Raw genomic sequence first — 16,143 nt, 5'->3', positions numbered from 1 at the left:
ATGGAAAATGGAGAAAGAAAGAGGTTTCGTAGCCGCAAAGGTTGTATCGTATGATCGATAACTATATCCCCCTTGGCATTTTTTAAATATCACGCCGTCCTGGCAAGACGCTTTGCGTCACGCTTTTTTCCCTCTCATTTCTGACGTTTGCCGCTTATGCGCGTTTGTTATTTGTGTTCCGCGTATATCTTAAACTGGGTCGTACCTACATGATAAAACCTTCGCGCGATCGTTAAAGCGGAATGAAGGAGAGCCGCTGAGAAAGTTGTTTCAATAAAGCTGGGTTATCATCTCATCTGCGGGGCAATGCTAACTTACGGAATAAAATAAACGTAGGAAAGACAAATTTCCATTCTGCATTTCCAGTTTCTGCTGTCTTTCCTCTCCTTCGTTTCTTTTATTCCTCTGAAACATTTTTAAGAACCGAAAAGTCGTAATTTTGATGTTTATCGGAAATAACTAAAAAATCTCTGGATTATTTCAGTCGGCAGATATATCTTCTAAAATTGAAAATTTTGACAATTTTGAACATAGACAATATATGACAAAATTTTGAGTATAGACAATATATGTAGAATTTTTAATCTTCCCCTACTGGTTACTCCATTTGGTAAATGTGTTTTTCACAGTTCGAAAACGCAGGAAATTTTGAAACGCAAATTGTGCAATATTTGAAAAGTTAATTAAAAATAACACGCAGAACAAAGTTTTTTTTCCTGTATTTTATATTTTAAAAAATATTCTTATATATACATGTCGGAGTCAGGTTTGAATTTTGGGGGGCGTTCGATAAACCTTTACTCAAATTTACCATCGCAGATATAGCCGATGTTTTACCGGTACAAATGTGGGTATTACAAGAGGCTACACGTAATAGCGGTGATAATGTCACGTAAACTTAAGGGTTGGTTGATGAAATAAAAATAGCTGAGTCGTAACACAACTATTGTCTTTATTTTCTAGCACAGCACAGGTTTACACAGATCGAAGAGATGTTCACTGTTCGATGGTTTTGTCTATTTCTCCCTAGGTGTTCTCGTCTCATTACGGAGGAAAGCTCGGTGTGGGTATGCCGTTTTTAATTAACAACGCGGATTCGCTGTTCGCACCTTCCGTTAGGAAAAGTGAGGATAACGATCCACGATGCCAATTGGTTATAGGTCATGTTAATAAATGAAGATAGGAGGAGAAAGCCTCCTACCAACGCGGCTAGTAGATAATATTGTTTATGGGAAAACACCTGTCGGTGGTCTTACTTGGACAAAATTTACGGAACATTTTCTCCTGCGTTATGGTGGCACGGAGACGGCAACCTCAGCGCTAATTAGGATGCTCAACGAACCACCACTGAAGGACGAAACCACGGGGGCGTTTGGTAATCGTCTTCACTCCCTTCTATCGGCGAAATGGGAAAATCTGACCAGCATCGAAATAATCAACGCCGCCGTCCTTCTACAACTGATTTTGCATGACCAGCGTGTCGAAAGTATAGCACTCACGGAAGATATTCGGACCCGGGATCAATTCCTTAAGGAAATGCGAGTTCTCTCTCACGCGAGGAAGAGGCCAATACCTTCGTCAAATAATCCATCGGCGGAACCTGAAGTCAAACGACGCAACCTATCGGCCCACCAGCCGAGGTGCCTTTACTGCGGTAACGACGGACATAAAATAAAGGAGTGCCGCAGTAGGATGCGTAGCGAACAGTGGAAGAGTACACAACGCCAGGAAGGAAGCCGACCAGCCACATCGTCCCAGGTGGTTTGCTTCAAGTGTCATGCGGAGGGCCACATCGCACCCGATTGTCCGCTACGACAGAACAGAAAACCCGGCCCCTAACGAACGTCGAGTCTACTCCTGCGTGGTGGAGTCTCCAGCTGGTAGTTTAAGTCATTTGGTTACACACGAGGACGTGTGATAGTCAGGATGGCCGTGTCGGAGATGAAAGAACACCGGAGGACGGAAACTCATTCTCTCTTGCGATCTCATCGACGAAAAGAGTAACGCCGTACGATCAGCGAATATTACGCATTTTATTAACAAAGAGTCAGACTTAGAATTTGTGAGCACGTACATCTATCATCCCGTTGATCGCGGATTCGTTATCGAACCTAAGGCCATTGTCACTAGTGTCGCGAGCGCCTAATCGCCGTGATTGGTTGTCAAATCTGTGGTATCCATACTTGTGTTAATAAACCGTACCTTTTGTTATATCGCAACGATGGCTAATTTCAATGAAGATTCATCAAACACCCACAATCCTATCCACAACGTCTGCCCGACATATATATAGCAATTAAATTTTCCTAATTTATATTCTGTTTAATTTTAGTTTGCTTTCTGCATCTCATTCAATTCCTTTTGTTTCCGCATTCGACGTTACAGTCGTAATAAATTGTCATCGGACGTGAATTTTTATCAGGTTTGTCGAAAATATCGGCCAATGAAGTTATTCGTATGGAAATTCATTTATTGACCGTTTCGAAATCAATCTCTTCGTCGATGTGGAATAACAACCGCATCAACATACAACGGCAGGCCGATATCTGATAAACGTATAGACACAAAACAGCAAACTAATACGAAACGCGTGGTTTACTATTCATTGTATTTTTTGCTAACTCTATTTTTAGCTGAATGATGTTAATACGCCGTCCATATTGCGAATAAATACAATAAAACACTACCACACGCCAAATTATCAAATTTAACGAGGAAATATCGGTACGTAATCTGTATGATGAAATATTTTCATAAGTTTACGCAGGTTTAATGTTCAACGAAACATTTGCCGAGTAATTATACGACGTATTATTTACAAGCTACAAAATATTTCCAACAGACATGTTTCTTTGTGTAAATTTTAATTTAAAAATCGACAAAGCTTGTCCAGCAAAGTTATAATTATTTATTAATTATAAATTATTAACAGTACTGCGTTGTTTTAATAAAATCACGGATCTAACAAATTACACATACATTTAATTAATTATTATAATCAATACCTTCGCATTAATCAAATTTCCTCCTTGTATTAAAATTATCACAAGTTTATTTTATTATTATTACGAAATTAATGATATCTATTTAATCAATTTGAAGTCGTTAAAGAGGGCGAATCTTCCCTTTGAAAGTACTTCTTGTGTCATTAGGATCGGACGTGTCCTTGCTAAGATATCGTCGTACAAAACGATCGTAATTTTTTTACTCAATCGCCTCACTCGCACACTCGGAACTCTTCTTCGCGCGTACGCGTTAACCTGCTGCAAGCTCGCAACACTTGCGGTGGTCAGTGACAGACGCTGACTCATCGTCTTCTTACTATTACTACGCATTTCCAGTAAAAAGTGTAGGTCACGGCGACACTAGCCCCATTCATACATAACCTTCGCACCTATATACGTTAAAGTCTAAATGGTTGCACTTTGTGAAGTCTCATATCTTAGGAATGGAATGAAATATCAATTTGAAACAAAATGCGTTATCTAATGCACGCATTCTGTGTATTTCATCTAAATTTTGGATTTTTTCTAGTCTTATTCCGGTGTTTTATTTGAATTTTATTTTATTTTATTTTATTTGAATTTTAGTTGGCCGTCCGTTTGTGGCACGGACAGGCCCATTTCCCTCATTAGGAAATTCTGAATTACCGGTCCTCCCAGGGCAGCAAACGTAATGACTCGAGGCCGGGTAAAACCTAGGTAAGGACCAGCCGGAAGGGCACTGGGAAACGGAGTTCAGCTTCAACCATCGGACAGTACAGACATAGGACGACAGAGTCCCAACTTAGTTCAACTACAAGCAACGAAGACTACACACCCAGAATGACAGAGTCCCAACTTAGTTAAACTACAAGCGACGAAGACTACAGACCCAGGACGACAAAGTCCCAACTTAGTTCGGTTAAGTGCTACAACTAATACAAATAAAGTGCCGTCTAAATCTAACACTCGAATTATTTCATCTCCTCCACCTTGAACGTTAAGTCATTCGAGGTACGCGATATCGACCGATCGGTTTGACCTGACCGGTTGCTCTTTAGTCGATAATACGCAACAAGGATGAATATTTTTCTATAAATAGTGGCTTATAAACACTAGAGAGCAGTGTTGTTTAATCTCTGAAAATTTAGGTCGTCTAGTTATTGTGTCCACATTCCAATCTATCTTTGCATTAAAAACAAGTTTTGTATTTTTCTATTCTCCTAAACAGAATTCAGATTGAGTCCCTCCTATATTTTAAAGGATAAATGGAGATGGTAATTTTGTTCCGAACAATAAGGAATTGTAAAAATAGAACTTTTATTTATTAATCACTGATCTTATAAAAGCAGTGTTTTATCAGTTTTCAGCCATCGGCATTTTTGCACGGATAACGAAACAATCGTTTAATAAAAAGCTTGTAAATTTATTTTGCTTCAAGTAATTTCATGCTACGTTTGCAAATGCGAAGAGGAGTTTCGTTACATTTGATTAATTTTCATATCATCCTGTTGTATTTTCGTACGGGAATTAAAATAATTATTTAATAATACAAACAAAACTCGTGTGTTTTACCAAATACAGGTATATTTGTTTCCAAGGTGTTAAATTTATAGGACAACGGATATTTGGAAACTTACCCTAAAAATCTTCCAACGATACCCATGCCATACTGTCGTCTGTTACTGTTGTCGAATATTCGGTCGATGGTACTCGGTGAAATTCTCGTAGCACCGGTCAAATCCCTTCTAAGCGTCACTCCCTCGTCCGGCGGTATCATCGAACTCAAACCCAACCTCGACCTGCCCCAACTCGTTTTTCTGTAATCTCTTTCTTGTTGTAGATCATGACAGTTTACACTCGACGTTGGATATTTTTATCCCTTATCCAAAGTCGAGGATCAAACACGAACTTCCCGATCGATCTTTCTTTTTGTTATAAATTTTATATAAATTTCATTCGTCACGATACACGTCGAAGTATGTATGAGAATGTCAAAAATCTTTCAGTTTTTCTAATGTACCGTAAAACGAAGATTTTTCTTACCTTGAAATGTAATGGTCCCTCGAAATGTGGCGAGCTCTTCTGACCTGTCCATCCACCGACGTCCTGTCATCCTTCTGCGAGGCAAACCTACGAAATCGTCATAAAATTTTTATCAATTTCCATTTGTATTCACTATTTATTTAAAACCGTAAAATAGTTTAAATCTTTTAAAATTGAATAATTTCATTTTCATTATCAATTCCCACTGGCAATCATCGTGTGTTTAAAATACCTTAAGAGCCTAAATTTCTCAAAATGAAGTAATTTAATTTTTATCAACAATTCCTACTTGTAATCACTATGTATTTAAAACAGTAAAACAGTAAAAGTAAAATTAAGTAACTTGACCCTTATTATTAATTCCCATTCACAAATACCATGTATTAGAACAGTAAAAAGTCTAACTTTCCCAAAATTAAGTGACTTAACTTTAATCTGATCTGATCCATATTGTGGTCGCGTATAGAAAGCATACTTGAGAGAAATATCAGAAGAAGCAACTTATAGCTTTCGTAGTTGTAACGTTAAAAGTATTCTAAAAGGTATGCTCACCTAACCAATTCCTCGGATGTTTCTCTGTCGCCCGCAGATTCAAGTATATCGGCGACTTTTGCACTGTCTTCGTCGTCTTTCACCAAACCACCGAGCCCCTGTTCGATTTGAGACTGCGATTGTTGCGAAGGCGGTGGCGGAGGCGGCGGCGGGGGTGGCGGTGGCCTGTCGAAGAAGGACTCCTCTTCATCCTGGCCGCTTTCCGGGGACGTCGCCGCCTCTGACCTCGACATGTAGTCAATTACGCTCGGTGGGAAGCTTCGTGACTCGGGTCTGACTTGCGATCCTTCTCGCCGTTGTCTTCTCAACGACTACAACAAAACGTCGATCTCTCGATGATATTTCTGTTTAACTTCCCGCCTCCCTTAAGTATATCTCAAACGATATTTTTATATCTAAAATTCAATTCTTATAATTGGGAATTTAAAATGGGAAATGATGTTGCATCGTTTAGCATTGGAGCTTTTAATATTTACTATCTGTATGAAGGAGAGGAAATATATGAAAAATCTATTTAGCATGGAATTTCCGTCTCCGCAATAAACCAAAATTCAAATTTTTCACGAACTTGCAAATTTGTTTAACAAGGTTTAAGTATGAAAGACAACACCTAATTGTCCTAATTGTGTGGACATGAAAATGCCTTTCATAAATCTTTCCTGCCTGTTTAACATAGAAACGTTATCTCGCATAAACACAATACTCTAACCAATTAATCGTTTGCCTGCTAATTTGGGTCAATTATCGCCTTTAATACGATCCCATCAGGTGTTCTAATTCTTATGAATGAGTTTACATACATTAAATTATCCATCTTCGAAATACCAATCCTTCGAAAACCGATGTAGTAATACGCAAATATGTAATTACCATCGATAGACTATCGTAGATAACGTTTCACCACACATTACACTATCGCCTTTACTTAGTGTTCTGTAACCAGGTAGAAACTCACGATTTCGCAGTGAGCAGACCACGAGATACGAACACCGAGTTTTCCCAGCCATCCGTTAGAAACCTATTCTGTGTATCTATGATACCGTTACGGGGATAGAGGCGGTCTGCTAATTTCGAGGAGCGTAACGTCATTCATTAATATTAAACTGGAGGTTGTGGCGCGTCCGTTAACAATGCTACAATACCGTTCCAATTGATTGGGGTCGGTTTAATGCTATTTTACGGCGACCGATAACGATCCAGGGAATTATTTTATGTAATTAATCGTGCAATTATTCATATCAGAAAACACGTCGCACCTCGTACGTTAATCCGACGAACCGCAATGCCTAATAGCTACCACACGTTGGTTACGTTTCCTCGTGAAATCTCTTTGGTTCGCGCATTTTCCATTTCTTTCTTCTCGCTGCCATTGTATCTCTTCACTCCTAGCATCTAGGATTTTAATTGCTTCTCACGGAACATTTCGCGATGTTTTATCAAAGTTAACGATCTGTCGTGACGGTGTGTCGTTTCTTTCACGCGTTCGGCTCGATCGACCGTGGCGGTTTCAACCCCCTCCCGCTACTTTCGGCTAACACTTTAGCTATCTGCACGTGCTTCTACTCTCTCTAGTTACACCTTCTGGACCACTCCACGTTGATTTTTCTGATAATGGATATTTTTATGAAACGACGGAAGTCGGAGTGTTTGGTTTCGCGAAATTTCCTGTCGAATGTTTGGTCAGGTAACAACGTACAAAATGAATTTGGTAACTTTATATTCATTCAGTTATTAATTTAACAGTAGAATTACCAGAGTGGCCAAGATAACCAATTCTTATAGCTTTTCATAGAGATTTTATAGATTTACGAGGGTGGCTTTTTAGAAGTTCCTAAAATACACGAATAAAAGCTTGTATTATTTACTGCGTTATAAAACTTCGTCTTATTCCTTGTACCTTAATTTGTCTCATCCGAGTTACGCTCTAGTCGTCGCTGGTTTATAATATTCCATATTTTGCCAACATTTTGGACTTTTTAAAGCATCGGTTATAGCATTTATAAAATACAGCGTAAATCATCAAGTCAGATCGTACAACATTTCCGGAGTCAAAATCGCAATTAACAATAATTCCAAGCTTCAGATTGAATCAATCTCACACCTGTCTAAAAAGCGCATTTTCTCATAATTTAGAGATTCGAGGATTTAACGAACCGCCAAAACAAATGATATTTGGAAAAGAACATCGGGTATACTGTGCAAATGGTTAGCCGTTTTTCTATCCCGCGTTCTCCTAGTAAAACAAGCATTTCCGAGCATTTCTATAGCATTATGTAGATCTGTGTTTAATTACGTGATCGTGGAACAACGGACGCTTCTAGTGAATACTCATTAAGCGTGTCGCGTGCGGAACAGGGGTGATCGATATTAATGACGAATCAATGGTGTAATCCAATATCATCAGTTCGGCAGGCCGACCAACGGACCTCTGGTTATTAAGGTCCAGGAATTAATATGAATTACTGCCGAGCGAGCGGCGTTATTCCAATTAAAATCCAGCCTGCCACGACCTCAAAAATGAAATTCCCCACAGCATGAAACACACTCGGTATAATTGATAGTCCTTTGTTTCTTTCACACCATCCGTTTATTTTCCCTTTTTCCAATTCTATTTTCCTAGTTGACGCTCGATTACCTGCATAGTTACACTCGCAGATGAAATACAGGATACCAGGTTATCATCTACTTTTCATGTACGTGCAGTTTTTGTCCCACATTTAGAGGAACCTAGAGCAAACTTTGATAATTAGTTATACAGCGACCATTGTTTCCCATGGCTCATTAACAACTAAGTTTTTATTCTCATTGAACACTTAGCGACCAACAGCCCAAATAGAAAATATGAGGAAATTCAATAGTGTCAGACGAAATCGGTTAATATTTAATTTATTTCTCAGCAGTTACGAAATTGTAATTGATATACAGGGTGGTTGGTAACTGGTGGTACAAGCGGAAAGGGGGTGATTCTACGCGAAAAAAGAAGTCGAAAATATAGAATAAAAATTTTTTTTTAATTTTTTTTTAAATGTTTCGTTATAACGTGCCGCACGCGTACCGAGTGAAAATTCAAAGTCGATTTTCTCGAAAACAAAGCTTCAAACGAAAAATTTTTATTCTATATTTTCGACTTCTTTTTTAGCGTAGAATCGCTTTCCGCTTGTACCACCAGTTACCAACCACCCTGTATATTTAATATCACAGAATAGAGAAAGGTTCGGAGTTAGTATTAATGTTGTAGAGTGGTTGTGTATAATAATACTAATATGCTGGCATTATATTAAAAATATGCAAATACTATATTATATGATACTACGTTATATTAAAAATATATAAAGACATAAAAACTAGTACAAGGTGAAAGACAATGTCTGCGACACTTGCGGCATACTATGCTCTATCGAACATATCTTAATCACCCGAATGTAATATTATCTAAATGCAATATTAAAAGGCATGATTTAACTTTAATCTGCTCAACTAATCAATGCCACAGAAAGAAGACTTCGGCAAATGATTTTCTGACAGATAGTCGTTTACACAACCTATTATAGATACGTTCTATCTCGCCAAAGACTCTTATCGTGGTCACTAATTACCTTAAAACGTTTATGGGATTTTAAACACACAGTAGAAAAAAGCTATTAAAATAAGTAATTTACCAACAAAGCCATTAATTACTAACTAGATTTCCACGAAACCTGCAACTTTTTAATCTCCTGCAGTTCCACTTCCAGATCTCCCTGCTGCTCTTTGAATAAAACGGATGATTAAAAAAAAAAAAAAACAAAAAAGGAAACGCAAAAGCGTCGTTCACGAGTGAATTGGAATTTAACATTAACAGACAACTGGAGTTCAACTTCGTAATCAGGAATTCGTCCTGGTCGTGAAATTCCAGTTGGGACGAGGAGAAGACCGAACACATCGGCAGAGTAATCAACAAACTTAAACGACAAACAAACACTGCAACGTGAACAAGCTAATACGAGTGAGTGGGTGGATGGACGGGAAGGAAAAATACAAGGGACGGAGTGACGAACGAAAGAAGCCAGAATTTACGTAACATCGACAAACATGGGAGAACGGTGGAATCTGATCGAATGGAAAAGGCTGTAAAATCGAATGGAATTTAATTTCGTGCCCGACATGCCGGAATTAACATTCTCCATGTTTATCGCACCGTATCGAGCCCATCTGATGGGATTTTATATTGTCGTGATCGCGGCTGTCCCCGGACCGTTAATTGCCCTACCGGTCGGTTCTTGCTCGCAATTAAGCAGATGCCGTATATCCAAAGGACACGCACCCCTCGCGAAAAAAGCCAGAGCTTTCGTTTATTAGTCCGTTTCGTTGGCTGAAATAAATATCCGATCGGTGTGTATTTCATTTCTGCTCTCTTCTTTATTTGGTTTTGTTTTATTAACTTTTTACTCTAAAGCGAAATAACGAGTGGTAGAGATCGTAGTTTCAATTCGATGAATGTAGATTCTGGTCGTTATAAAATTTACGTTGGGTTTCAATTGAACCCCTCAGTCGTCGAATTGATCCGCTTTTCATTGATTTTTTGACTTTTGGAAAACTTAACAGTGAACCTATTTTGTTAACGATATAATAGAAAGGAGACGCTTTTCAAGCATAACCAGCAACGTGCGTAAAAATTATTTTGGAATATGTTGTTTCAAAAGGGTCGTAGAATTTCACATCAAAAAGATTTGACAGCTGAAACGAGACTGTACTTTTTCTCGTTAAAATCTACAATAGCTATGGAATTTATAATCTAAAAAGTAAACCGAAGTCAGTATGATGTTTTGTATTTGTAACGTTGTCGAATAAATTTCAGCTGCAGTAAGTTCTCTGGAATTTGTCGTGGATGAAACGATTGTATTGCGATGCAAATCCTTGTTTATGGAGACGTATTATTGCATCGCTTCAGTTGTAAATTCGAAGCTTCAGCGTGACCTCACAAATAGTGAACCTTGTGTTTTCTTCATTTCATTATTTTTAACTGTCTATTCTTCATTTATTATCGGATAATAAAAAAAGTGTTGCCTTTAATACTATCCTAACTCATCAAAGAACGACAAATATCATTTATCTTGCTGCTTTATTTTATCAAATCAACGAGTAGAATGTGAAATGTCTGGTTTTTCAATCAGCAAATTATCGAAGATACCTTTCTTTAATTTTAATTATAAATCTGCTTCTTCGGTATCTAATTTATTTCTCAGAGGGTGTCAAATTACAATTATATTTAATATAGTAGAACAGAAACAGGTTTGAAGCTAATATTAAATTAATATTAGATTAATGTTAAATTAATATTAAATTGCTATTATAGAATAGTTCATTCGCTATTTAATAATATATATGCTGATATTACATTATATTAGGAATATGCAAATAATAAATTGTTGTATAATTTCCAATCGTAAAACATTTGACAATTTGAGTTCAATGGAAAATTACAGAGGCAATAGAATAAATAGAGAAAACGATGCATACGTTTGTATTTAAAGAATTTTGTTACGAGTTTTCAAAGATTGTATGGCATATGGTAACATTGTACGTTTTGTTTTGATGTTTGAAAGCATACGGATATTTCTGTAAGAGACCAATTTTACTCACAAATTTGTCAAATTAATTAATGTTATCCGGTTTGAAACAACAATTAAAGCAACAACATTGTACAATCTAGCACAATCTAACACAGGAAATGGTATTACTCCGGACAAAAACACGAATTTTAAAAAGTTCGAATTTAAATGAGCGGCCAGATAATAAATTGCTTACTGGTGGAATGAAAAGGCCGGACGACGTCCACTGAAACACGTAGCCAGCAGACTTTTTAATAAATGGTTAAACAAGCCTCTAAGCTGTAACACACCTATATACACTCGCTAGTAGTCGTCGATTGTTGTACGAACGCGTTCATATTAACTTCTACGGTCTGTGAAAAGTTAATAGGGAACATCGTTCTGCTGAATCAGCAACTTTTTAAAAATTCCACCTACTTTAGTGTTTTCTCTGGGCGAAACGCTCAAGCATAATAAAATTTTCATAATGACGCATCCTTCGTGCCTTTCGCTGTACAAACGTGTCATATTTGTTTAAGAATAACTTATTTTTTTGTCATTAGAGAAGAAGAGAAAAAAACACACAGATAAAAGCTAACTGAGCTTTAAAGATCACAAATATCCGGTCGTTTTTCGTTATATATTTTTAATTAAGTATTGTTCCCTAATTGTAAAAATTACATTGGCGTTTTATTGATCTGTCTATCTTCTTAACTAATATTCTGTTTGTGACAGCTGAGAATTTCAAGAAAATGGCTTTCGAGTTTGAGAAAAGGAAATTTCTACCAAAATACTTTTAACGAAATTCTAAATACAAAATAAGTTAGTAACAAAGCTAAAACGACTTACGACAGAGAATTGCTATTTACAAAATTCGAATTCTAAAAAATAAATAAGATTATCGAAAATCACGGTCGCTAACATGATTTTTATAAACGCTCGAGTAACAAGCAAGCGTTTTAGAAATTCCAAAATGTTGTGTAAGCTAGCCGTAATACAGCACACAGCTAATTATTCATTTCGCAGTTTAATTACTCTATTGATCGTTCGGCCGTGTTTGCTTTCAATTATACAATACCGCTTCGGAAAGCGTTCTGTAGGCTAGCTAGATCTATTGTTAAACTCTGTATAATCTACGTGTTCCGTATATCTACATCGGGAAACGTTTGTTTTATAACTATATACGTACTACGACGTTATACTTTGCTCGTGTCTCCCAAAAACTCGTTAGATTGGAACTTTGTTTGACCACACTTTTCCAGTGTAAACGAAAGTGGCACGAAACACCATAATATTCGAAAAATTGTATTTGAATAAAATGACATGTCGGATAACAAAGCAATATACTGTTTGTTCTTTTTAAATTAATTACATCTTTAACAACGTGCCAAAAGCTTGCCGTACATCTCTATTTTCACTCTATCTATTTTCACAATAGGTGAAATTAAATGCGTTATCATCGAAATTCCCAGACAAATTGCTTCAAGTTACTGCCGACTGATTAATAACGAGATAATAATAGTGCTGATAATAATTGATATCGTTCGATATTCCACTATGTATCTTTCCATTTCTACCTCGAGGGAATAAAGGTATAGAACGCTTGTGCACCAATATAATTTTATTTCCGGAACACGTTCCTTTCCAGTATCGCTTGGCGACGATTTAACGACGGTATAAGTTTCGCGACGAAACTCGAACTATCGGGAATTTGGGAAAACAATGGAGTTTTCGTGAAACTACGGTATACCCTCGCGATTATTGACATTTTAGAGCACCTTTCCTTGGATATTTGCCGAGTCTAATGGCCTGATCTATCTCGTGCCCCTGATACTGATCGTTTCATGGCGAAGAAATATGCAGTTTCGCCGAAACCAATAATTTATAAATTCAAATTCACCAGGTCAGGGTGAACCAGAGTGTTTTCTAAAAATTCTACGGTGCGCAAATTTTGAATACATCTTCAGTGCATGTGTCGATATCAGACTCACGTACTTCTACCAGAATTAATTCAAAACCTTTATCTTCTTTTATCCTTTTAATCCGTGAAAGGTTCGAGAAAGACGAAAAACGTGATGGTGCAATTTCAAAGAGACGCCCGTTCCCGATTAGTGATCTTTTTCTGCGATTCTCTTATCTTTGATAGTCAAATGTATTCCGGTTAGGAATCTTCGGCCAAAATCGACTTTACATTCGACGCTTTACACCACAGCCTATTTCGAATAAATTCTCTTTAAAGAAGTTTCGAATAAATTCTCTTTAAAGCACAGATAAATACGTATAGGAAATATCAATGGTGAAAAGTTCTATAGATTCTTTGTAAAACGATTTGCAACAAAGATTTTATGACAGATTATTCACTTTAAAAGATCCACGCGTAATTTGGCTATTATAAAGGAGATTAGCGGTTTCAAAGCGCTGCGATAACTCACAGGACATACTATGAAATTGCTGGAGATCAATGAGCAGAGTTCGTAACGACGAATTTCGAGTTAAACGAACTGTTAGATATAAAACAAAACCAGTCGCGAGGCAAAAGATAGAGGAGGAAAAAAAGGAAAACGATGTCCTTCCTTTTTTCCTGCTCTTTTTGAGAAGTTTGGAATAAAGTTCAGCCGAAGCAGGGCGCGCCCTACTGCACCCAGTGGTGCCTTAAATTTATTTCTTAAGCCGACATCCTTCACAACTTCCGCGGGAATAAATCCGCGGCATTCAACCAATGGGGAATAGGACGAAAAATTAGCGTGGCCCAAATATAACTGCGCCGTGAGAAATTTATGACGGGACACGGCTTTTAGTTTCGTTTGTTCGCTCCTTTGAGACACGACCTTTCCCCAGTTCGACGATTTGTTGCTTTGAAAATGCACCTTTTCACGCGACATGATCAATGCAATGAATTTGCTTGTTAATTGTTAATTGTATTCGGTTTATATTGTCTTTGCACTGTACGCTATACAAGTTTGAATATTCTCCTCTCCCGTCTTTGACAGTTTACGATAAATATTTTAGCATCCACTTATTAGGAATAAATTTTTCCGTGTTATATTACATTAATTTTGATATTTGTTAAAGATTTTTGATAAATTAATGTTTGCTGTTGCACGTTATACAAGTTCAAATACTCTTCTTTCACACGTTTAACAGTTCAGGATAAGTATTGTAGAAACAATTTATTAAGCCTATATATTAATTTTTTTTATTGTAATAGCTTAATTTTGATATTTGTACAGCCATTGATAAAGACTTTTGATAGTCTAATGTCCAAAATATATCTTTCAAATAGAAATTTTTAATAAGATTGTGTTGATATTGATCCACCAAATCAAACAATTTTCGTATGTTTTATACCAGATAAATGACAACATACGCTTAAGCACTGTTGTTTTATATACTGTTTAAGTGTATGCGTAAGTATATGCCGTTCTATGTACAACAATCATATTTACTACATATCCTTCTTAATACCTATATCAAAATATTAATTAATATCAAACACATAGGAATGCACGAAAGACGATCAACCATCTTTTTCGTTTTCTACCATCTTCTCTGACAGCTGTTAATAACACTTTAATAACTCTAAGAATTAACCAAAAAGAACTCAGACTTAACTTCCTTCATTCACTTTTATCCACAAAATAAAACCTTCGGTAAAGTTTGCCTATGATTCTCCAATAATTACAACCTCGTTCGCAGGAAATACGTGAAACTCCGTTACGCAACGTCTCATAAATGTCATCTCTGCGCTCAATTCCAATCAGTGGTGCAACAAAAACACGTTTTCATAATAAGGGTTGACCGTTTTCTCTGCATCGGACAGGAACGGTTCAATTAAGAGTCTTAAATCTGCAAGCGGATTATCCAGGTAACCAAAACGCTGACCTGCTCTTTATGCGTTTCCTGAAGGCAAACGAATTAATTGCACTCTACGTATCGCAATGTGCGCCAGCTCATGTTGCACGGCTTATGCGTGTACATGCGCGAGAATTTGTGTGTATTGCATGCACTGGTATGCAAACATACGGACACAAAGAAGGATATAGTAGCTGGATATAACGCGCGTTTTTATTAAAATTTATATCGCGCACCCGGGTTCGCAGCGATGTAATAAGGAGACCACGGGACCATTTATTAGCGAGAACCTAATAAACCCGTTATTAACTAACATCGGCGTTACCTTAATCACAAGCCAACGTTATGAGCGCTGCTTGGTCCCCCTACTTGCTTCGAATGCGATTTTCTTGGAAATATCCGGGATAAATGTATCACGATTTTGCATGGATAATATTGATTTATCGTCGCCCTTATCGAGAGGCAACGATTCTTCCAAGTTTCACTCGAATCGACGTTCGATCGAGGGATCCATGGTGGTTCCAGGATATTTGTAATTCTGTTGCTCGTGGTCGGAGTTTGGCAAAAAAAAACGCTCGGAAGCTCGCGTCACTTCCGTTCAGGATCGATGGGATTTTTGCCGAAAATGTTCGTCGATGCATATCAAAATGTGCGTGTGCTTTTTGTTTTCAAAATTTGAGAATTGCACGTGAATGCGCACAAGGAAACTACCGTATATAAATTTTTATAGAAATGTTGTAGATGTACGAACGAATATTGCTAGAAACTTCGAAATGTTGTATTATGTATTTTTTCATAATTTGCATTCTCAAATTGTTTTGGTCAAATGTTAAACTTTAATCGCAAGTGGTTTTAATATTAAGTTACTATTAAATAGATAATTTGTAACAACGTGTCTTGTAAAATTTCGTTCATTATTAGTAGTTTGTATAATAGACAGGTGAATGCTATTGCATTGGCCATTTTACAATTGTGCGTTATTTAAAAAAGATATAGCGAACAGCATATTGTAAAATTTTTCAAAGAACGTCTGTATTCCATTGGAATTGATGATAATCAGTTTTTGTATAAACCAGCGACGAAAATCATCGACGAGAGTAGAATAAAATCACGTAGGAATTATTTGAATCAGAAATATACGT

At 37.0% G+C, this 16,143-nt stretch overlaps 1 protein-coding gene across 4 annotated transcripts in view; it reads right to left on the bottom strand.

Annotated features, from left to right (window-relative positions):
• LOC117243438 (inactive rhomboid protein 1) overlaps positions 1–16,143 on the bottom strand; it is a 299,403-nt gene that overhangs the window by 12,592 nt on the left and 270,668 nt on the right. For 3 of the 4 annotated variants that reach the window (XM_033510939.1, XM_033510940.1, XM_033510942.1), the window contains exons 8-10: positions 5,580–5,890; positions 5,028–5,114; positions 4,622–4,801 (exon numbers count right to left, since the gene is read on the bottom strand). In XM_033510939.1, coding sequence (XP_033366830.1) covers positions 4,622–4,801; positions 5,028–5,114; positions 5,580–5,890 — 578 coding nt within the window. The remainder of the gene's footprint in view (positions 1–4,621; positions 4,802–5,027; positions 5,115–5,579; positions 5,891–16,143) is intronic. The other variant, XM_033510941.1, reaches the window with a different exon arrangement.

Source organism: Bombus vosnesenskii, unplaced genomic scaffold, assembly GCF_011952255.1.
Source record: "Bombus vosnesenskii isolate JDL3184/JDL3185 unplaced genomic scaffold, Bvos_JDL3184-5_v1.1 scf7180000013265, whole genome shotgun sequence".
Classification (NCBI taxonomy): Eukaryota; Metazoa; Arthropoda; class Insecta; order Hymenoptera; family Apidae; genus Bombus; species Bombus vosnesenskii.
Note: the sequence above shows the minus strand (reverse complement) of the source record. Positions and strands in the feature narration are given on the sequence as shown.